At 62.6% G+C, this 21,212-nt stretch overlaps 2 protein-coding genes across 5 annotated transcripts in view; both read right to left on the bottom strand.

The window, feature by feature from the left end:
- Positions 1 to 699: 699 nt before the first annotated feature.
- On the bottom strand, positions 700 to 8,308 carry LHX3 (LIM homeobox 3). 3 transcript variants are annotated; one of them, XM_060153263.1, is made up of 6 exons: positions 8,221 to 8,308; positions 3,810 to 3,981; positions 3,035 to 3,237; positions 2,184 to 2,335; positions 1,913 to 2,084; positions 700 to 1,118 (listed from the first exon to the last, which is right to left on the bottom strand). In XM_060153263.1, the coding sequence occupies exons 1-6, from the start codon at positions 8,306 to 8,308 to the stop codon at positions 700 to 702; spliced, it is 1,206 nt and encodes a 401-aa protein (XP_060009246.1). The 3 variants fall into 3 exon arrangements, with proteins under 3 accessions (XP_060009246.1, XP_060009245.1, XP_060009247.1); XM_060153262.1 differs by lacking the exon at positions 8,221 to 8,308 and adding an exon at positions 6,147 to 6,240; XM_060153264.1 differs by lacking the exon at positions 8,221 to 8,308 and adding an exon at positions 5,221 to 5,227.
- A 2,512-nt stretch (positions 8,309 to 10,820) lies between these two features.
- The window catches only part of QSOX2 (quiescin sulfhydryl oxidase 2), a 28,287-nt gene continuing 17,895 nt past the window's right edge, over positions 10,821 to 21,212 (bottom strand). For both annotated transcript variants that reach the window (XM_060153773.1, XM_060153774.1), the window contains 4 exons: positions 19,814 to 19,936; positions 18,403 to 18,553; positions 14,592 to 14,780; positions 10,821 to 12,657 (listed from right to left, as the gene is read on the bottom strand). In XM_060153773.1, coding sequence (XP_060009756.1) covers positions 12,113 to 12,657; positions 14,592 to 14,780; positions 18,403 to 18,553; positions 19,814 to 19,936 — 1,008 coding nt within the window. In that variant the 3' untranslated portion in view covers positions 10,821 to 12,112. The remainder of the gene's footprint in view (positions 12,658 to 14,591; positions 14,781 to 18,402; positions 18,554 to 19,813; positions 19,937 to 21,212) is intronic.

The raw sequence follows: 21,212 nt of genomic DNA, 5'->3' as shown, positions 1-21,212 counted from the left end.
AGGTAGGGGTTGGTGGCTGGGAGGCCCCCAGAGGGACCAGGAAGGGCACAGGCGTGGCGGCCAGACAGGCCAATCTCTGACCTAAAGGTGGGGGGGGGCAGGGGGCTATAGAACTCAGACATACGGAGCCTGGGAAATGAAAGCACAATTAATATGTTTTTTTTTTTTAATTTTAGAAATTAAAGCATCTTCCGGCCTGAGGGCTGTGCTGGTCGGGGCAGAGGCCCCAGAGCGGAGTGAAGGCCTGGCCTTGGGTGTGTGTGTGTGTGTGTGTGTGTGTGTGTGTGTGTGTGTGTGTGTGTGTGTGTGTGTGTGTGTGTGTGTGTGTGTGTGTGTGTGTGTGTGTGTGTGTGCGCTCCTGTTTGGAAACTGCAGCGAGCACTCGGTTAATTGGTCGATGAAGGGAGAAATCTGCCTACAAAACAAGGCTTGCTGAGTGGCCACCAGGTGGGCTGGCCCCTGTCCCAGGAGGAGCTTCTCAGACGGGAGCCTGGAGAGTCCCTCTGCCTAGGGGAGGGGGCTGCGGGGGGGGGGGGGCCCTCCCTAAGTCCTCATCCTGTCCCCCGCCGGTGGCACTGCGTCCTGCAGGGGTCCAGGGCTTTGGGGACAGGAGAGCTCAGCTCAGACCACCCCCAGCCAGGGGCCGTGCTGCTGCCCAGACCCCTCGTGTCCGGTGCTCGGTGGGGCCGAGGGTCTCAGTCAGAACTGAGCGTGGTCCACCTCGTCCAGCCAGGAGGCGGGGCTGGCAGGGAAGTCGGGGTAGCCTCCGCTGCTCCCCGTGGAGAGGTCAGAGCTGGGTCCGTTCCCTGCCAGCACCCTCATGGGTGGGGGCCCCCCTGGGGCTCCCGAGGGCAGGAGCCCCAAGCCGGCATCCGGGTACACCAAGCTGGAGAGGAGGGGCTGGGGGCCAGGGAGGCTCTGCAGGGCAGCAGGGGATGGGGGGACGCCGTAGGGGCTGCCGGGGCGCAGCTCTCGGTACTGCTCCGGGCCGGCCAGGCCTCCATGCTCCAGCGGGAAGCTGCCTGGGGCCCCCGAGGGCCGGCCCAAGGCTGGGGCAGGCTCTCCCAGGCTGCCGTAGAGGCCGTTGGCAGGGCCCATTTCGACCATGGCTGGCTCATCTGCAGCGGAAGCAGAGGGCACTGCTCGGTGCCCACCGTCCGCCACCTCTGGCCCCGCTCAGTGCCCCCTGCAGGGGTGACCTGCCCCACGTCACACGACAGCTCAGCCCAAGTCTCTCACCCCTTCCACCCCTGAGCTTGTTCAGCTCAATCCCACCTGATGCCTAAGGAATGGTGGGCTCCCCTGGTGGGATCAGGGCCAGGAATAGTCCAGTCAGCGCCCGGGGCTCCAGTACGATCCCAAGGTTGCCCAATTATGCAGACAAGTTAAGTCCCAGAGAGGCTAGGTGAGCAGCTTAAGGTCACAAATGCTGGCAGAGTCTCTTGCACAAACTCTCTGAGGATGGACATTAAGGGGGGGGGGGTCTTCCTGCTTTGGGAGGAGATAATCGGGTTCCGGAGAGGACCCTCCCCCAACTCCAAGCAGCTCGGACTTTCCATCACCCCCAAATTGTGCTGCCACCTTCCTAAAAATCATTGCAAGTGCCGCGGGGCAAAGACACCGTCCACACCCTCCCACCAGGACAAAGCCTGCAGAGGGACAGGCCCTCGGGTCACAGGGGTTCTGTCCCCCTCCAGAGGAACAGCAGTGGTCCTCAGTGGCCAAACCACAGGGCTTGGGGATGGGGGACCAGGGTCTATAAACGAGTGCTTTATAGGTGACGCTAAAGAGGCCAGGACCCAGGACGTTCAAATTTCCAGGCTCCCTACGGTCAATCAACCCAATGCTCCTCCCCGTTCGGGGCTGCCGCTCTGGGCGCCGCGGGTGAGCTGGCCGCCCGCGCCCGCCATACCGGTGAAGGAGACCTCGGCGTCGCTGTCCTGCCCCTCTTCCTGGACGCTGTCCTTGTCCGACTTCGAGCCGCCGCGGGCGCGCTTCATGTTACGGAAATACTGGCCCCAGCGCTGCCTGCCCGCGTCCTTCTTGAGCCTCTTTTCCTTGGCCCGGCGGTTCTGGAACCACACCTGGGGGCGGGGGCGGGTGAGTGGCCGGCGCCCTGGGACCCGGGGCGGCCCTTGTCGGCCAGCGGCTCGCAGGGCGGGCGGGGGGCGCCGGGCGCTGACCTGCACGACGCGCATGTCCAGGCCGGTCTCAGAGGAGAGCTGCTCGCGCACATGGCGCGCGGGCTTCGGAGAGGTGTTGTAGGCGCTCTTCAGCGTCTCCAGCTGCTTGGCCGTGATGGTCGTGCGCGGCCGTTTGGCCGTGGCCTCGGCCTCTGCACCGCGGGGAGCCGTGAGCCTGGGCCTGCTCCTGCAGCTGCCCATTGGTCCCACCCCCCTCCAGGCGCGCGGACGTCGGGGCCACTGAGGCCGCCGCCGCCGCTGCGACAGCCCGTCTCGGCCGCGGAGGCCAGCGGGTTTCGCGGGACGCGGGCGCCGGGGAGCGATGGAGAAAACGCGGCGGGGGGCGTCCGGGCCCTGCGAGGGGCGGCCCTGCGGCGGCCTTCTTTAGGGACCCCGCGGCCCTGGATCGGGGCGCAGGCGCCTCCAGCCTCGGCCCCTCGCTGACAAGTGCCCCCCACCCCCCCCCCGGGTTCCTCTTTGTTCCAAGGGTGCGGGTAGGGCCGGATCTTCACGGTCAAGGATTTAGGAAGATAACTCAGACGCGGAAAGTTAATCCACATAATTCAGACCAACAGCCCTGCGCTCCCAAGGGCGGCGGCCACTAAGACCCCAGACCCCGGCTTCCCCGGAGCGGGTCTGACACTTGTTCCCGCCAACTCCAGCTCCGGGGCCTGGGGGTGGGAAGGCGCTTAACTTCTCGCCCCGTGGTGAGTGCTTCGCAAAGCACCCTGGAGGGGAAGGACCCCTCCGCGCCCGATCCGGACTGGCCTTAGCCCCATTCTGCAGGCGAGGAAAGGGGAGGGTGGGCCCTGCCCAGGCCAATCCCGGGGACCATCGCCCCCCGCACTGACCTCGCTGCTTGGCGGTCTCGTAGTCTGCCTTGCACACGAGCCGGCTGTCCTCCATGAGGTAGAACTCGTCTCCCGTGGCCAGCTGCCGCTTGCACACGGCGCAGGCGAAGCAGTGCAGGTGGTACACGAAGTCCCGGGCGCGGCGCACCACCTGCGTGGGCGGGATGCCCAGCTGGCACGCGGCGCACTTGGTCCCGAAGCGCCTGCGGGACGCACAGGGCGCGGCTCAGCGCGGCGGGCGGACAGGAGAGCAGCTAACGCGGCGCCTCCGCGCAGGGCGCTTTCTGGAGGGAGGCTCACCCCCGGGCCCTGCCCCTGGTCGCCTGCCCGGCAGCTCCAGCAGAGCCGCACAGACTACCGAGAAGGGGATCCGGAGGCCCCGGGGAGCACGGCGGTCCTCTGTGCTGGAAGGGGAATGTGAATCCTGGTAGGCGCCCCATCCCCAGCATGAAGGACAAAAACAAGATCAAGATGAAGAGGGAGTCGGTCCAATAGAGCGCTACAAACTTGCGGTTACCTTCTTAACGACTGCTTCAATGATTCACAAAATTAATTACTTTAAAAAATTGCTAATGTGCTAGCCCAGCTGCCATCGGAGAGGCCCCAGAGTGCCCTGCCTGGGGAAGAGGAGGGGTTTGGGGATGGGGGCTTTCGGGGCTCCAGACTTGGTTATTGTGGGGGCCCGGGGAGTCCCTCAGGGTGGCCCGCTCTCGGCCTCCTTTCCAGTGGGCAGCCTGCAGCCAGCCCTTCCCTCCCAGGCGGCAGCCGGGCTCACTTGAAGAAGTCGTCCTTGCAGTAGACACTCTCCCCGCGGCTGAAGCAGCGCTCGGCCAGCGGCGTGTGGCAGTCGCTGCACTGGAGGCACCTGCTATGCCAGTGGCGGTCCAGAGCCTTGAGGATGAAGCGGTCCAGGATGTGCTGGTCGCAGCCAGCACACAGTGGGATCTCTGCAGGCAGAGGAGCCTCCAGCGGTCATGGGCACCACACAGAGAGGGAGAGGCCTCACCTCCCCCCCAGCTCCCGGGACCGGGGCTGCCAGGAGACCCCCTTCCCCGCACACCCTCTTCCCCGGCCAGCGTGAGCGGCTGCCTCGCTCCCCAAGTTCAGGCAGTGCCTGACTCTGAAGTCCACAGCCCGGCGCACAGTTGAAATTCACGACCACTGAAACTAGGTTTAGAAACATGCCCATGAGCAGGAAGGTGCCCAGGCCATCCCATTAGGCCAGATACCTTCAACTGCAAAATGTTTCCAGTTCATGAAGGACGCACGTTGAGCTCAAATGAAACCCCCGCCCCAGGGGCTCTCTTAGAGGCTGGGCTGGAAAACGGGTCCTTACCATCACTGGAGGCCAGGCACGTGTGGGTCGTGGGGCATCCGCCACCCAGCTGCCCTCATCACTTGCACAGTTAAGCATCATGGCGGCTCGGGGGTCCCTGCAGGGGTGGCTGCCTGGCCCGGGGCCCTGTCTGCAGGCCACCAGAGTAAACACTGCTGCCCTCCCTGTCTCTGGGCGGCTGTGAGGGGACTTGTGAGTGGACTGGACACATGGACCCTCTGTCCTCATGCTCAGACGTGGACGCCTGAGCTCACAGTAGGCAGTTTGCCCGCCCACAGAGACACTTGGCTTCCGCTCCCCTGGGCCTGCAGGCCTCCAGGGGAACCAGGCTGGGGAAACGCAGGGAGCCACAGGGCCACGAGGGGCTTTGCAGGGTGCTCAGGGGGTGAGGACTCCCTGTTACATTAGAAAAGGTCTCTGGAGGGAAGAGAGCCACGAGCAGGAACTGGAACATACAAAAATATAGCACCACCGCACCACGCTCACCTCACTGGCGGCGGACTCCTCCGGCCCCAGGCTGGCCTGGCAGCGGCGAGAGGGCCGGAGAGGGACCTCCCTCAGCCCCAGGAAACCACGAAGGACGGGGTCCCGCGTCGGGCAAAACCGTAGCCCTGGGTGTGGAGCCTGGGGATCTGCCGCCTTCCCTGACCCCCCAACCCCGGGCGGCGGTGGCAGGGCGGCCAGGACACCCGGCACAGAGCTGGTGGCTGGACAGGCCCGCGCAGCGCGGATTCAGCACCGCGGCCCGGACAGCGCCCCGGCCGTGTTACCCGCGGAGCCCGCGTCGGGCAAAAGCCGCTCCCGCCGCGCCCCTCGCACTCTCGCGAAGCCCTGGCGACCCGGGCCTTACGTTGCATGGCGACTCCGGACTTGGCGGGGTCTCCTACCGTCCGCGCTGGCGAGGCCCAGCAGAGCCTTGCGCCCGCCCGCCGATCCCCGCCGGCTCTCCTGAGCCGTTTCGCCCAGAGCCCGCACCCCTCCCTTCCTCTCTCTCCGCCCTCCCGCCCCTTCCTCCCAGCCCCTGTGGCCACCCCTCCCAGGAACCTTCGGAAAATAAATAAATAAGTAAGTAGGAGGCGGATGAGACCCCGCAGCCTGGATGCAACCCCTTTCCCACCTGCTCCATCCCTGCTGTTCCCCGCCCCTCCAGGGCCACCTCCATCTCCATCCTGCGGGTCCCGCCTGCTTGGAAGCCCGCGGAGAACCATCCCAGTTCACAGGAAGCCAAGGCGCTGGGGGCGAGACTGGTGCCACCGGGAAGTTGGGGGCCTTCCTGTAGGAGGACCAGCCCCGAGTGGGCCAACAGAGCAGGTGCGTGTGAGTGCAGACCCCTAGACCCCAGCTAGGGGTGTCCTACGGCCGGGGTCCAGCTCCACGCGGGCCCTTGCATTTGACTCTCTTCCCCTGGAAAGTGTGTAGGGTCTGGGTGCAGGCAGCCTTGCTGCAGATCCTCCTGCGCCGTCGTCACTGGGTCTCACGGTTGTTCTCTGTGCGATCTCCCGATTAGGGCGAGTATTTCCTGAACCGGTCCTGGGACCCGGAGGCCCGCCTCCCTCCCCAGCCTGGGCACCACGACCAAACACCCGACAACACAGCTCCAGGGGCCCAAAGGCAGCCTCGCTGCTGGGTCGTGCTGTGCTGGGGACCTAGCACCTACTCCTGCCGGCGTTCCCCGGCTCCCGCCGCCTCCGTGGCCAGGCCGGGAAGGGAGCGAGGACCTCTGGGTCTCCACGGGGTCCGCCCTCCCGGGTGCAGCCGCTCGGCCCGGGCACCCACCTCGGCGCAGGTCTTCCCTCCGCGCCAGCAGCGCCAGCAGCAGGTCGCCGCCCGCCGACTCCCGGCCCGGGACCAGCTCCCCGCGCGCCTCCATGGGTTCCCGCCGCCCGGCGCCGCGGCTCTCCGGCCCTGAACTTTGCAGGGGCCCGGCGAGACCACGGCCTCAAAGGCCCCGGGCCGGCGTCTGAACGACTCCCGGCGCTGCTGGGCGCTGCGCCCGCGGGCCGCCCAGGGGCCCGGAGGCTCGGGCCGCGGGGAGGCGGAGCGGCGGGGGGCGGGGCCGCGGCGCGGGGCGGGGCCGGGGTCGCCGAGACGCGCCGGTGGCGGCCGCGGACTCCGCGCGCCTTTGCGCGGAGAACTGCTGTGCCCAGACGCCACCCCGAGTGCCCGGCCCGAGGGTGGGGACGCTCAGGGGAGGAGCCGGGCCGGAGCTGCCCGAGCCCGGCAGCTTCCTGCCCCGGCGCCGGCTCAGGGCTGAGGCCTGGGGCTCGGGCGTGAAAGCCCGCGGGCAGGCTGGGGGTCAGGGAGGGAGCCGGGTCCTACCGCCGCTGAGGCTCGGACGTGAGAGGCTACGTACGAGCTGGGAGGCTTGGTCACAATGTCTGGTCGCGTGAGCGCGACCCAACACCCAGGGAGGGTGAGTGTGGCGTCCAAAGGGCTCACAGCGAAGCCACCAGGAGCTGGACCCAACCTTCCCGCTCTGAGCAGCTTCCGGGCCCCACCCTTGGAACTGCAGCCCACAGTGGGCGCAGGGAAGCAGGGTGAGTCTCCGGAGGGAAACCCGGTGTCCTCGGCTCAGACTCCAGGATGAAGCCAAGACTCCAGGTCAGGAGGGATGGAGCTGGGAAAGCCGGGATCCACTCTCACGTCCCTCCACCCGCCAGCACCCCTGCCAGCACAGGAGAAAGCCCCCATGCCCGATTTTCCCACACCCTGCCCCCAGTCCAAACAGGTGAGCTTGCGGGAACGCACCATCCTTGCAGGTAGAGACGCACCTACCCCAGAGGGCATCCAGCACCTGGCCACAGGCCAGGCCACCCCCTGCAGTCACCCACAGTCAGCACACAGCAGGGTGGGCCCCTGGCAGCGCAGGGCATGGCGAGGGCAGGGACCCCAGGAAGCCCTGGGGGACTAGAGGTGGACGCCACCCTCCAAGAAGCTCCACCTGGGAGTCCCGCAGTAATGCCCCATCTCACCCTGCCTCCGCCTGGCCTCCAGTGGCCCGGTCTGCACACTTTAATTTGGAGGCCGGCCTGGAAGGACCTGGGCAGGAAAAGCACAGCTCCTCTTAGCTCTGAGCAGACCCCATGTCTCCGTCTGAGCAAAGCCCCATGCCGCCAGCGCCTGCCCCTTCACTCTGTGCTGCATTTGCTCCCCGGGACAGAGAAGCAGCGTGCAATCTGGGGAGCTGAGCGGGTGCTGGGTGCGCTGGGGTGCCGGCCGTTGAGTGTCAGCTGCTGCAGAGGCCTGCCTGAGAGGAGCCATGTGTGGTCCGACTGGGGAAGGGGCGGGCGGGCCCATGCGCTCGGCATCTGGCCGGCTGGCCAACAATGCCTCCATTATTTCCCAACGTCCTTGCGATCGAATGGCCCTTGGGGAGGCGGTTTAGGCAGTGGGCCGACCTCGGGGTCTCGGTGCCGCGCGGTTGGGCCGGCTGGCGAGGCCCGGGCTGGGCTGTGTGTGGGAGCCGAGACGCGTGGGGTCTCTGGATCTACTCGGCGGCCCTTTCTCTGCCCATCCCCTCCCCACTAGAAATGCCTATGAGGTCCCTTCTGTTCTTGGGGCTCTCCGCAAAAAGCCACGGACACTAGAGCGCAGGTCCAGTCTTCCCGAACCATCGCAGGGAGCTCCAGGCCCTCTGCCCACTCAGGGCTCTGCCAGCCTCCCGTCCCCTCACCCCGGTTCCCGTCTCATGTCCTGCCAGAGGTCTCCCCAGACTCTTTCTCTCCCTGCCCTTGGTGTGCTGCACCCATTCCTTCCTGCCGTCCCTCTGTTTGCCTCTGCCGACCCTGCTGTTTTTCCCCGCCGGGTCTTCCTGCCCAGGTTGGAGGCTGCGGGCAGGCGGGGCTCTTACCCCTAGTCCCGCTGAAGGTGCAGAGAGCGGCGGCTGCGGGGGGCCCGGGCCGATCTCGGTCGCCCTCGAGATCCGTTTCCAGCAGCATCGTGGCCGCGGGGCCAGGCCGGGCCCAAGTGGTGCGGGTCAGCGCTCCTTCCTCCTCCTCTGCGACCCCCGCCCCCGCCGGGAGGGTTTGGCCCTCCCCGCGTCCCTGTGCGCGCAGAGCGGCCAGACGCAGGAGCCTCTGGGCCGGGCGCTGTCCGCGGTGCTGAAGGAGGCGCGCAGCCGCCCCCCGCCCCCGCCCGCCGCCCCCCTTCCCAGGTCCCCGGTCCCTCGGCCCGCCCCGCCGCGTCCCCATCCCCTCCGCCGCCAGGCCTGGGCGGCAGCGGCAGCTGGCTGCGCCCTGAGCTCCAGGCCGGCCCGAGGGCTGGGGATTCGCCCCAAGCGGGTGCTCCACCCTGCCGTTCCTGCTCTTTCCTGCTCCCGGCCTCCTGGAAGGCAGCGTCCGGGCCGAGGGTTCTCCAGCCCCATCGGCCTCCAGACAGGCTCCTACTGAGGCTCTAGCTCCAGGTGCTGCCCCGTTCAACGGTTGCTTTAGGCGGGAGGAACTTTCTGCACGCCCGACCTCCCCAACACGCAATGCCCCCGGGTCTCCGGCCACAGCCCCCTTCCACTCCCCCAGGGCAGCGGGAGGAAGGGCAGCTGGGGCGCCCCCAACAGAAGCTACTCAGACAGAAGGACCCAAGAGGCGTGAGCGCCAAGACCCTGGGTGACAGGGGTTACCCGATGGTAAGCCTACACCGGCACCACACAGACCGGGCTGGGGGGCAGGGTGCCCGCCGGTCACTCAGTGCCAGCGGCTGCCTGTGCCCTTTCCGGACGGGGGCACAGACCGGCTGGGAGGTGAATTCACAGAAACTGCAGTCAAGAGAACGCCCCTGAAGCCGCACTCGACCAAAGCAAGGCGGGGGAGGCGGGAGAAGAAATCAAAGTAGTTCACAGGGGCTTCCCTGGCGGCGCAGCGGTTAGGAATCCGCCTGCCGATGCAGGGGACACGGGTTCGAGCCCTGGTCCGGGAAGATCCCACGTGCCGCGGAGCAACTGAGCCCGTGCGCCACAACTACTGAGCCTGCGCTCTAGAGCCCGCGAGCCACAACTACTGAGCCCGTGCACCACAACTACTGAGCCTGTGCTCCGGAGCCCTCAAGCCACAACTACTGAAGCCCGTGAGCCTAGAGCCTGTGCTCCGCAACAAGAGAAGCCCCCGCTCGCCACAACTAGAGAAAGCCCACGTGCAGCAACGAAGACCCAATGCAACCAAAAATAAATAAATAAATAAAATAACTTAACAGTCCAGAACCGGAGGCAGCAAACAGGTGTTGGGGCAAAGCCGTGGGCATGAGGCAAACCTGGTGGCCGACTGCGAGGCTGGGCATTCAGGCCTGGCAGGAGTGGGGCGGCCCAGGAGAGTGGTGCGCAGGGAAGGCCGAGGTCTGGCAGCTCCCTCACCTGGGTGGGGGGCCTCTCTGGTGCCTTGTGAGTAGGATTTACACCCATCGCAGTCACCATCCCGTCTCCCCTCTCGTGGGAGGAAGGGCGCTGTCCTGAGCCCACTCGGTCTAGCTCAGCTCCAAGAAGACCATCTATCATTCATCATCGATTTCTCATCTTTCACCTTCCACCTGACCCTTGGGCCATCTTCCAAAAAGCCTCTGGTTCAATACAAGAAATTCTGGGATTTCAGACGTCCTGTCCACACACCCGAGAAGGGAGAGGAGGCTTCGCCTGACACTCCCGCCCGACACTGCATCCCTTGCAGAGCTAGTTCTCACTTCAAAAGAATTACAGTTTTTTCAAACATCGGATTTCTTTATTCTTAAAATGTGCACGTAATAGTTTACTTAAATACAAAATGTTCATTTTCCTTGCAGGTAAGAAATTTCACCGACATTTCCATGTCCATTAGCTTCTTTTTAATCAAAATCCTTCCATTAAAAATAAATATACATTTAAATTACCGAACTATTATATTCATTAGTCTCAATACTTACAACTTTAGAAAACAGAACTTAACCCTTGCCTAGAGGGAGCGTCCAGTTCTGATCAGCGACGGGACACAGCGCCCGTGGGCCACCTTGGCATGTCCTCTCCCTGACCTACTGCCCCTCAAGCTGCAGTATTATTACAAACGCGGAAGCCAGCGTCGCCCTTCAGCTAGGTTCTGTAAAGTACATAAGACGGGACACTTGCAAAACCACCCAGTTCCCACTGTCGAAAGAAACTGCCTTTAGGGGAGAAAAAGACGTTCAATACAAACCAAAAGGCAGTTTAATTAACGGTTCCAAGTATTTCCCTTTCGGTTCTCTGTAAATCTGCCCGTTTTTCAAGTTGCAAAGAAACGACAGGTGTCTTCAGTAACCCAGGCACACAACTTAGCCACGAAGACAAGCTCCTGGCTTTTAAAACACAAACGCTCCCAGGGGTTAAAAAAGTGTCAAACAAGACGAAACCTCTCACGGCAGAGAAGTGCAGAGGGAGCGGCGGCTGGGGAGCAGGTTCCTGCCGGGAGGCCTCCAGACCATGCCTCCCACTGAAGGTGACCGCGCCTCCCACTGAAGGTGACCAGGAAGCTCATGCGAGTTGTTCAAGCAATCAGCCCCCTATTCTCCCTAAGCTGCAACGGTCACATCAGCGTTACATGGTCACATGGTCAACGGTACTTAGTAAACACACAACTGGAGCGTGGAACAGGCAGAGTACGAAACACTGTTACAACCATCACACACACAGACACATACACACGCGCACGCGCGCGCACATGGATACATCTGAGCCCGTGAGACAAACCAACAAAGCCACAAAGGATCTCAAAGGAAATGTTCCCTGCCATAGTTTGTTCTGTTTCTTTGTTTACATTTTCAGAGGCAAATTTACTTCCAAATGTTTTGGGTTTTACAAATAATGTGTTAAAACCATTCAATGTTAGCAAATTAATCATCGAAGCCTGGGGCACTGGGGCCCTGCACCAGGACCCATGGTGAAACAGCCCCAGGCAAATGAAGCTTGGCCCAGACCACAGTCTGCCCCGGGCGCCACCGGCTCCCTCACACCGAGCCCTAGGTTCTCACGGGGACTGGCAGGTGCTGGAGGATGACGACACAGGATCTCTTCAGAGATCCTGAAGGCAGCCCCCTCCCCAAAGGCCCTCCCCTCCCACAGTGGACACAGACTGGGATTCGCTTACGGCCTCTGGTCACCAGATTAACAAGCACAGACGATGCCCCTGGAGACTAGAGGGGCACCACCCTGCCCCGCAAACCCACCGGCCCCCCTTCCCCTCCACACTCTCATCTCCACGTCTGCAGAGCCCGGGACGACTGACTAAGGGGCTTCCCTTCCCCGGTCCGGAGCCGCCTTGGCGCCCGGAGACGTTCTCTTGCCTCAAGCAGAAACAACCGAGCGGCTGAAAAGCACAAACACGAGTGAACCACTGAGGTCACTGGCTTCGAGGAGCAGCGGGAAGGCGAGGCGTCCGGAGGCCCCAGCGGGGGAGGGAAGAGAGTGCGTTTTCTCCAGATCCCAGAGCGAGGCCTTGCAGTCTAGCAACTCGAGCTGAAAGCGGGCGGCAAAGCTCTGTTCGTGGGGCCTGGCCTCCCCACTTCTTTTTCAGACCTGGAAGAGTAAGAGCAGACAAGGCTTTCCGCTCCAGGATCTGTGCAAGGCGCCACCTGAGGGCCCCAGGAGTGCAAACAGTCTCGCCACGTGCCGGGTGCGTCCCCTGCAGGGAGAGCACGTGGGGGAATGGAGGGCGCCATGGAGGCAACACCAGGCCCGACGTGTTGACCGAATCCCTGATCTGAAGATTAAAGCTGCAGGCTTTCTGAAGGCGGTTCCGCGGTCTCGCCGCGTCCTACACGGATGGGTGGTGGTGCTTGACCTTCCACCGCTTGGACCGCACCCGGAAGAAGAAGTACATGAACATGAGGAACAAGGACGAGGCCACGTAGAGCACGACACACAGGCTCATGTCCAGGCTGGAGAAGCCCGTCCCCAGGAAGGCCGCCCCCGCCCCCACCCCCCGGCGGCCCTCGGCCCCGCTCAGACTCCCGAGCTTCACGTCCAGCGCCTGCTGCGACCTCTCTGACAGGCGAGGCCTGGGGGGCAGCACGCCGGGAGGACGGAGACTCTCGGCACCTTGGTCTGCGGGCGGCTGCCCTGGGGAAGCGTGGCCCCCCGCCCGCTCCGCGCCCGTGGCCGGGGCGCCTTCACCGGCGTCTCCCAAGTCCGAGGAGTACTTGTCCTCGAGGTTGTCGCTGCCGTAGTGCCGCTTCAAGAACAAGAGCACCTGGTCTTCGTTCCAGCTGGTCAGGCCCTTGATCTCCTCGTGGCAGGCCGGGCAGAGGTCCGGAGTGGGCCACGGAACCTTTGGGAACTTCGGGTCCTCACTCGGGTGGCCTGTGAGGAGGAAGGGCCACTGTGAAGAGGCCTCCCGGCCACCTGACCGCCCACCCCGGCGCCGTGGCCCCCGTGCCTCCTGCCTGCCCACTACCGCCCTCTCCCTCCACGGCCTCCACTGCCACCGTCCAGTGGGGTCCACACGACGCTCCCCTCCCACGCGCCCTCCCTGCACGGCTGCCGGCACAGCACCGCGCGTCCTCCCTCACGCCCTCTGGTGGATTCCCGGCCCACGGCACAGGGAGCCGTCCACACTCAGGCACCACCACTCACCTGGCCAGACCCCGCCCCAAACACCCAAGCGGGCTGGCAAGTTCCCAGCTCCACGCCCTTGACCTCGCAGCCCTGCTCGAGCGGCCCCCACCTCCGCTGTCCTCCCTTCCCTCAAGGTGCTCCCTCAGCATGCGGACGGGCCGAGGGGACCCTCTCCCACGCCCTCCCTCGCTCCCTCGTTCAACACCCGTGGGAAGAGCGCTGCCTGGGCTGTCAGCCAACGACTGGGGGGCAAGCCCTCGAGGCAGAGCCACGAAGCCCCCGCACTCGCAGCTGCACTTCCAAACTCCTGTTTCTCTTCCACTTGCGAGGCTGTGACAGCCCCGGACCCCCGGCTCCCACAGGCCCTGCTGACAGCAAGCGTGGCCCGTGGCTCTCCGGGCTCCTGGAACTCGCTGACCCGACTTGGGGCTGCCTCGCCACCTCAGAGTGCTTCCGGAAGCACACGTAAAGGGCATCGGTCAGTCTGTGGGCCTCCTGACTCGGCAGAGGCGCTCTCCTCCGGCCCGCTCGCCGTGCGCACGACGGGCCGTGGCTGGGCAGAAGCTGGAGGGCAACGCACACCACTCAGGGCCTGGGCGCGCCCCTTTGGGGTCTGCGTCCAGCGGGGGGGTTTGGATTCACACCCCGAGACGGGAGGAGATGCCAGAGTGTGTCCGGCGCAGCACTGCATGGACCTCAACCCCGAGGCCAGAGGCGGGACCGAGGGGGCTGGGGGGACGCGCAGAGTCTAAGGCGCCTTTCTGGCGCAGCATCTCGTGGGGCACAAGGTGGCGCCCGGACACGGCAGCCTGGCTGGAGTCTCGCCGGCTGCTCTGGGGCTGAGCGCTGCCGGGACGGGGTCACCACGCGGCCCCTGAGAGGGCGGGCAGACTGACGCCCTGGCCGTGGAGCCGTCTGTACCAGGGCCACAGCGGAAGTGCCTTCACCTGCAGCCGAAGGCGAAGGACAAAGCCGCCAACGCGAGCGGCCGCGGCCACGTGACTGGAGCCGCGGCGGTCAGCTCCGAGTCCAAAGGAAAACCAATTCTCTTTAGTGCTTTAGCTGTAAGATGTTTTTATGATACGGTGGATTAAGTAAAAACCAATAGTTTAGTGGCATTTTCTATTCATCTCTAGTAAGATTTATTTCTCAGTGGATTATTTTTAAGCCTAATTTTAATCTACCATTGATTTAGGAACAGTTTGAATTACTTAACTCTGAGAAAATACACGCGCCCTAGTTTTTTTTAAACAAAACCACCCTGAGGAGTTTGGTCTACGGTCTGAGAGCAGGTTTTAACGACGCTAAAATTTTCCTTACTGAAAATTAATTATATTCCAAGTCTTCCACTGTCGAATTTACTCAGGGGCCTAGCGGGCTACCGAGGGGGACAGACGTTTCCGTTTCCACACGGCCCGGGAGCCCTGCAGTGAGAGAACAATCTGGAACGCCGGGGACTGGCAGCCGGGAATGGCTGTTGTCTCTGGCAGCTCCCTGGCCAATGTCACCAGGAAGCTGACATCTGGTCAGGGCAGACAACCCGGCCGTGAGCCCCGCGGGCAGGCAGGCTGGCACGTGGCGGGCAGGCAGGGCGGTGGCGCAGCTCAGGTGCCATCCCCGCCACCCACAGCTCGGGCTCCGCACCCAGGCGCAGGCCACGCGGAGTGGCTTCCGCTCACCTGCCAAGCGGCTGTTGACCACGTTATGCTTCTTCCAAAGCCAGAGGATTGCCTGGTCCGGGGTTTTCACGGAATCCATCGATTCTTTAGCCATTTCCTCAAAATGCTCACCGCATTCCTTACACCCGAAGAAGACGTGAACGTACCTCCTGATGGCCTGCAGCACTGCCTGGGGGTCGTCTTCAAACCCTGCGGAGGGACCAAAGCATGTCGGACTATTTCCACCAGAACCGCAGGGCCTGGGGTGGCATCGGGGGAGCCAGGGACGAGCTGAGTGCCTGATACAGGCCGCGGGCCAGCCCCCTGGGTCCTCGCACGGACATGGGAAGAAACGGCTCCTTCCCAGACGCCCACCAACACCGCGCCAGATGCGCGCAACCCAAGAGCAGAGGGCCGCCTGTGTCCAGCTGCCAGAGCCACTCCAGGACATGCGCTGGCCCTCAGGAGAACGAGCCAGAGGCCTGGAGCTATCAGGTCTGCCAGGAGCCCCTACCCCACGCCCACAGGTCCGGGCTCGCCCCAGGCTTGAGCCCCACGTGCGACTTTCCCCGCCCTACATGCGACCCCGAGGCTCGTGCCGGGCGTGGCAGCCGCTCACTCGGAACTGCAGTTGCTCTGCTTGGGGATCCTTGCGGAGCACAAGCCCGAGTACGAACCAGGCCTTAGGAGGGGCCTCCGGGCTTGCTGCCAGCCCCGCCCTGTGGCGGATCTTCCACGAAAGGGGCAGCGACGGTCACGGGCTGGTCAGCTGCTGGGGCTCCCTCTGGGAGCGACGGGGTGGCAGGCTGGTGAAGGTCTGCACTCTTTCAAAGAGGCCAAGCCCCTCCGTGTGAGGAAACCCTCCAGCATCTACCAGCCACACAGACGGTTTTCATCACCGGCTGTAAACACAGACCCTAACAGGAGGACAACGGGTGCCGAGTAAAGGCCCTGGGAGCGAGGGGCACGACGTCTGCAGAAAGCAATGTCCCCAAGAGCAGGACGACGCAGCCTGCAGTGCGCTGAAAGGAGGAACCCTGAGGACGGCAGAGGGGAGCAGCACAGGCCTGGACCAGAGTCCTGTCCAGACACCAACACAGGGGACTGGGCGTGCGAACAAGAGGCTGTGAGATTAAAGCAGATTAAATGTCAGCACTGAAAGAAATCCAGCAAAATAACTGGAAAAAAAGAAGACACGGTTTTGGAGGCTGAGCCCATCTTAACGGCAGCCCTCACGAGCCGCCTCTCTGTGGCCGGTGCGGTCCTGACGTCCGGGAAGCCGGACCCGCCCGGAGAGGCCTCGTGGGCCGTCAGCCTCAGCAGTCCTGCTCGTGTCGCTCAGAGCAGGCCCGAAGCCGCACCCCGCCACCTGCCCCGGGCTCCCAGTGTCTCCCAGGGCAGCCAGGGGGCACCCAGCCCCGAGGCCACGTGCACATGCTGCGGCCTCACTGTCGGCCGGGTGCTGCTGTCCCAGCTGCGGGCTTGTGGCTGGCATCTGCCGCGCCCGGCGGGGTAATCCTCCTTCCCGCACCCCCACCGACCCACTGCACGCTCGGGCCACCCTAATCTTTAAAGTGGACAAGAACCTAAACCCCTACCTGTGGGGGATTAGGGGCCGCGGCAGGCTTTTCAGACGATGGGGTTTAAGCGTGCAGTAAGGAGAGGAAAACCCTTCCAAGACATAATCCGGGTCTCAGTCTGACCCAATTCTTTCGGCGTGAAACAGACTCCTCGGATACTGCTTCCATTTGCGCGACGAGGAGAAAGCGCGCTCGAGACCTCCTTCTTTGTGTGCTTTGTCATCCCGCTGCCCTCATTCTGCCGGCATCGGTGCTGCGGGACTTTACAGCGCGTCCCGGCGATGACCTCCTCCCTGCTGTCCCCACCTCCTTCTACGTGTCTCCCTGTTCTCAGCAGAACTTTCCACACAACTGAGGCTCACGTCTCAGACGTGGGCTCCAGCGCCGTGGCCGGCGTCCCGCCAGGCAGTGCTGAGGCTCTGATCTCACCTGCTGTTGGGCTCCCGAGCTTTCTCCTGAACACACCCTACGTGTTCTGCTGTGAGATTCTTAAGAGAATTTTCGATTGAAAGCCCACCTCTCCCACTAGACCCCAGAGGAGTGGAAATCCAACGTCACCTGGTGCAGGGCCGGGGGTGGTAGAGATGTCTGAAGACGCCACATGCCCCTCTGCTGCTTCTCCCCGACAGGCGGCCTCTATCTCCCCACCATGAACCTGGGCTGGATGAGGCCTGTCTGAGCAACAGGCTGTGGCGGAAGTGATGCCCAGACCCCAAGGCCCCTCCCGGATGTGGCGATGCCCCGTGGGGAGCTGGCGCTGCCTGGGAGCCCGACCTTCTGAGTCTAGACCTGTCAGCCGCCGCCACCTGAGCGAGGCCACAGGTGAGCCCGTCCAAAGAGCCGAGCCCCAGAACCATGAGCAAAAACCTGGTGGTTGTTTTAAGCCACGGCGTCTGGGGTTCGTTTGTTACACAGCAAAAGGTAACTCTAAAAGAATTTTACAGTTTTACTGGAAAGACTATTTGGACGGTGTGGGTCCCAAAACTTCACTTTGACTTAATACAGACGTCAGTGAACCTGAATGACTAAAAAAACAAAACTAGGACTTCCCTGGTGGCGCAGTGGTTAAGAATCCGCCTGCCAATGCAGGGGACACGGGTTCGAGCCCCGGTCCGGGAAGATCCCACGTGCCGTGGAGCAACTAAGCCCGTGCACCACAACTACTGAGCCTGCGCTCTAGAGCTCACGAGCCACAACTACTGAGCCCGTGTGCCACAACTACTGAAGCCCGCACGCCTAGAGCCCGTGCTCTGCAACAAGAGAAGCCACCGGAATGAGAAGCTCACGCACTGCAACGAAGAGTAGCCCCCGCTCGCCACAGCTAGAGAAAGTCCGCGCGCAGCAACGAAGACCCAACGCAGCCAATAAACAAACAAATAAATAAATAATAAAATAAAAAATAAAATAAAATACGGAACTAAAAGCAGACATTCCCATGGCTGTCAGGGGCCCGCTGAAACTGAGAGGCATACACACAACGCAGTCCAGAGAGGATCCAAAAATCCAACACATTTTTTAGCGCTTTGCGTGGGATATAAACGTGGTCCCACCTCCTGTAGCCACGTCTGTGTCATCGCCTACCCTCGTGGGCCTACTGGCTCACTTCTAACGAACAAACATGGCAGAGGTGACGGACTTAACACCACCGAGGGCCCCGATGAAGCCGGCTGCCTAGGGGGAGGCCACACGGCGAGGAAGGATAGCCCCCCATGGGGGGCGCAAGTGTCGGGAGGGTGTCTCTTCCTCTCTTCCCCACCGTCCCGGGCCAGCACTCTGCGCCCAGGCTCTGGGAGACCCGAAGCCGAAGACCCTGGTCAGGCCACACCTGAGCGCCCGCCCCACCGACGCCGTGAGATGAGGAACGCGCGCTGCTCCAGGTGACTTGTTAGAAACACCAGGTAACCACACGCTTCTCCAAATGTGTTTCACTTACTCCCGTGTTCTTTAAAGCAAAGAAGGAGGCGCTGACACCAGAGGCGCTCCTGGCCAGCGCTCCCGCACCCCGCCCATGACTCCCATCCCCAGGGGCCAGCCAGGCCCCGGCCGTGAGGGAAGAGGGTGGGGACTCGGCTCCGGCACCCCGAGCCGGCACGGGGGCTGAGCAGACCTCCAGAAAAGACGCTCACCTCCACCCTCCTTAGAACGGACCCCGGGCCCCCTGAAGGCACATCACCCTCTGCGTGAGCTTGGGACGGCCCCAGCAGGCAGTAGTGTAGCACCCGTGTCGGGTGGCCCAGGAGGGGACAGCTCACCTGTGCCGTCCAGCGCTTTTGGATGGGTCCCAGCTCGAACAGTCAAAGTGTGGAACAATTTCCACAGAGAACACGTGTAGCCCCTCAGCTCTGGTCGGCTTCCTTGACATCCAACCCACTTTATGTGATTAGTAAGGAATATTCCAGAAATCTGGGGGGGGGTAGGAAAACAGTAAGAGATAATTGAATTGTTAAAATTAGTTGGTGGTGGAATTCCCTGGTGGCGCAGTGGTTAGGAATCCACCTGCCAAAGCAGGGGACACAGGTTCAAGCCCTGGTCAGAGAAGATCCCATGTGCCGCGGAGCAACTAAGCCCGTTCGCCACAACTACTGAGCCTGCGCTCTAGAGCCCGTGAGCCACAACTACTGAAGCCCGCGCGCCTAGAGCCCAGTAGCTGCAACTGGAGAAAGCCACGCGCTGCAATGAAGACCCAACACAGCCAAAAAACCAAAAAAAGTTGGTGAATGTGGTCAGTCTTGATTGGGCGGTGGTTACACAGGGAGCACGTCTCTCAAAACTTCAACTGTACACCTCACCATGTGTAAATTTAAATCCAATAACGAATAAATGAGAGAAAAAAAAAGTCTCTATTTTACTAAAAGAGTTCTCAAGATACGGAAACGTGGCCCGTTCTTTTCCAGTCTTTGGGGAGAAGGGAAGAGCTCACCTGTGTCCTCATGAAGCAGCCCTAGGCAGCATCAAAGACACCCAGCTTTTTTTTTTTTGACACCCATCTTGTTTTAAAGTTAGAATTAGTTACAATGAGATTCATAGGAAAAGACTAATAACAAAAAAATTCAATTGTCAGGCAATTCTCCATCTGAATGAATAGGACCTTCACCTTACAAGCAGCGAGCCGAAGGCCGAAGGGCTGTAACAGCCCAGAAGTGGGGCTGTGAACCGCGCTCCGCGGGCGTCCCGGCCCCTCGGTCCCCACGGGTGACTGCACAGGCCCGGCCCCTGCGGGTCTGAGCCCCTGCTCTCGGCCACCTTCCCCGTCACACGGCTCAGGTCCCATGGAGCAGAGGCCAAGGCTAGAAACCGGCACCCACGGGGCCGCTGGAATCAGACCCCGGGGAGCCTACGCCCTGGAGCCTGTGGCCACCGACGCCAGCCCAAGATCCTGGCTGCACGCCCGGCCTGCACGGCAGCTCGACCCATCACCTTCATTCACTACTTTTTTAAGTGTGAAATCTAGATGAGTTCACTAAAAAAACAGAAAACAAACCCTAATGCTTCACTGCCTGACAAAAGCCCCATCGTCTCGGTTGGCCGTCTGTCCCAGACCCAGGCAGAGGGAGCTGGAGGTTGCCGTAGAAACCGGGCAGCAGAACCGGGGAGGGAGACTGGCGGTGCATCGGCCGAGGGCAGGTGCGGGGTCCCCCATGCTCGTCGAAGGGGCTGCCTCACCCGCATCTTGTTGTTGACCAGGTCGAGGACGGCGTCGTAGGGGATCCTGTCCAGGGGCAGGCTGGCCAGCCACTCCTGCAGCGTCTCCAGCAGCTTCCTGACCGGTGGCCGCCCGGGGAACAGCTGAGCAGGGAAGACCACACTCAAGGACGGGTCGGGAAGCGGCCCCCACGGCGCGGCCTCCCAGCGGCGGAGAGCGGGCCTGCCCTGCCCTGGACCCACCAGCTGGAGGGAGCAAGCGTCTCCAGTCCACCCAGCCTCCGACGGAGGACAGGGGTGGGGGTCTCTGGGGGAACTAGAGTTTCCCCAGAACACAGACAAGGGGAAGCCCGCACTGGACCCCATTCCTGCAGCTCCACCACCGCCCGGCACCCGGGACACAGCCACGCGTCCTCGTGCCCAGCGGCCACTTCACGACAACGGACCACACGGCCGCCGGGGGCCTTATTCATCACGTTGTCAAGGGCTTGTGGGCCTTTCTGAAATCACTGCCTACTCATCCCACGCTCCTCATGGTAATTCACGCTAATCCCGCCCGCTGTCCTGACACTCCCTCGCCTCCCCCGCTGCCAGCTCTGACTGTCAGACTAACTGGAAAAGGTATGCACACTCCTGAGGCTTCCACGCAAAGTGCCACTGCTGGCTAACTCCACGTCGACACTCAGGCCGCGCTGGCGGCCCGGGAGGCCTCGAGTGCAAGGATCCCAGCGGTCCTGCAGTCCTTCTGTGAGGAACTTCGATTAGATGCTGCCAATGAAATGTGCAAATTCAAGGCTGAAAGAGCTCTTAGAAACCTGGGCTGAGACCTTACTAACAACGGTGCTGAGACAGATGTCACTGCCTCAGCTGCAGGAACAGCCAGAGCGGAAACATCGCATCTTCAGCTCTGCAAAACCTGGGTCTTGCCAACATTGGTTCCAGGGCACCACGACCAACGGACCAGCATTTAAAGTTTAAGTAGAGGGTAGAAATGCTATTCAGAATAATTTATGCTGATCTGACTCACAGGCTCTGCCCACGTGTGGAGCCCTCCAGCGTGACGCTGGACTGGAACGAGGGCAGAGAACGCGAGGCACGTGTGCAGCAAGACCCTGTCCCGACGCGGAGGGCGGGGGGGGCGTCCTTAAGGAACGAGGACAGTGGGGGGCTCCGACCTCTGCGGGCGCAGCGTGAGGAGAACTGTCTAAACAGCTTCCGTTTATTCATCTGAAACAAATCAGGTGACTCCTTATTCCCTTAAACGTAAATTCTACCTCCTGAGTTTCTTCAAAGATCTTACAGCGTGAGTAACCCCTGACCAGCGGAAGTGTTGGCTGTGAAGCACCTTGAAGCACCTTGTCAGGGACCGCACACACGTGGCAAGGGAAACCTTTCAGAATTAAGCTTCCTTATCGCTTAG

Source organism: Lagenorhynchus albirostris, chromosome 7 (genome assembly GCF_949774975.1).
Source record: "Lagenorhynchus albirostris chromosome 7, mLagAlb1.1, whole genome shotgun sequence".
Classification (NCBI taxonomy): domain Eukaryota; kingdom Metazoa; phylum Chordata; class Mammalia; order Artiodactyla; family Delphinidae; genus Lagenorhynchus; species Lagenorhynchus albirostris.
Note: the sequence above shows the minus strand (reverse complement) of the source record. Positions and strands in the feature narration are given on the sequence as shown.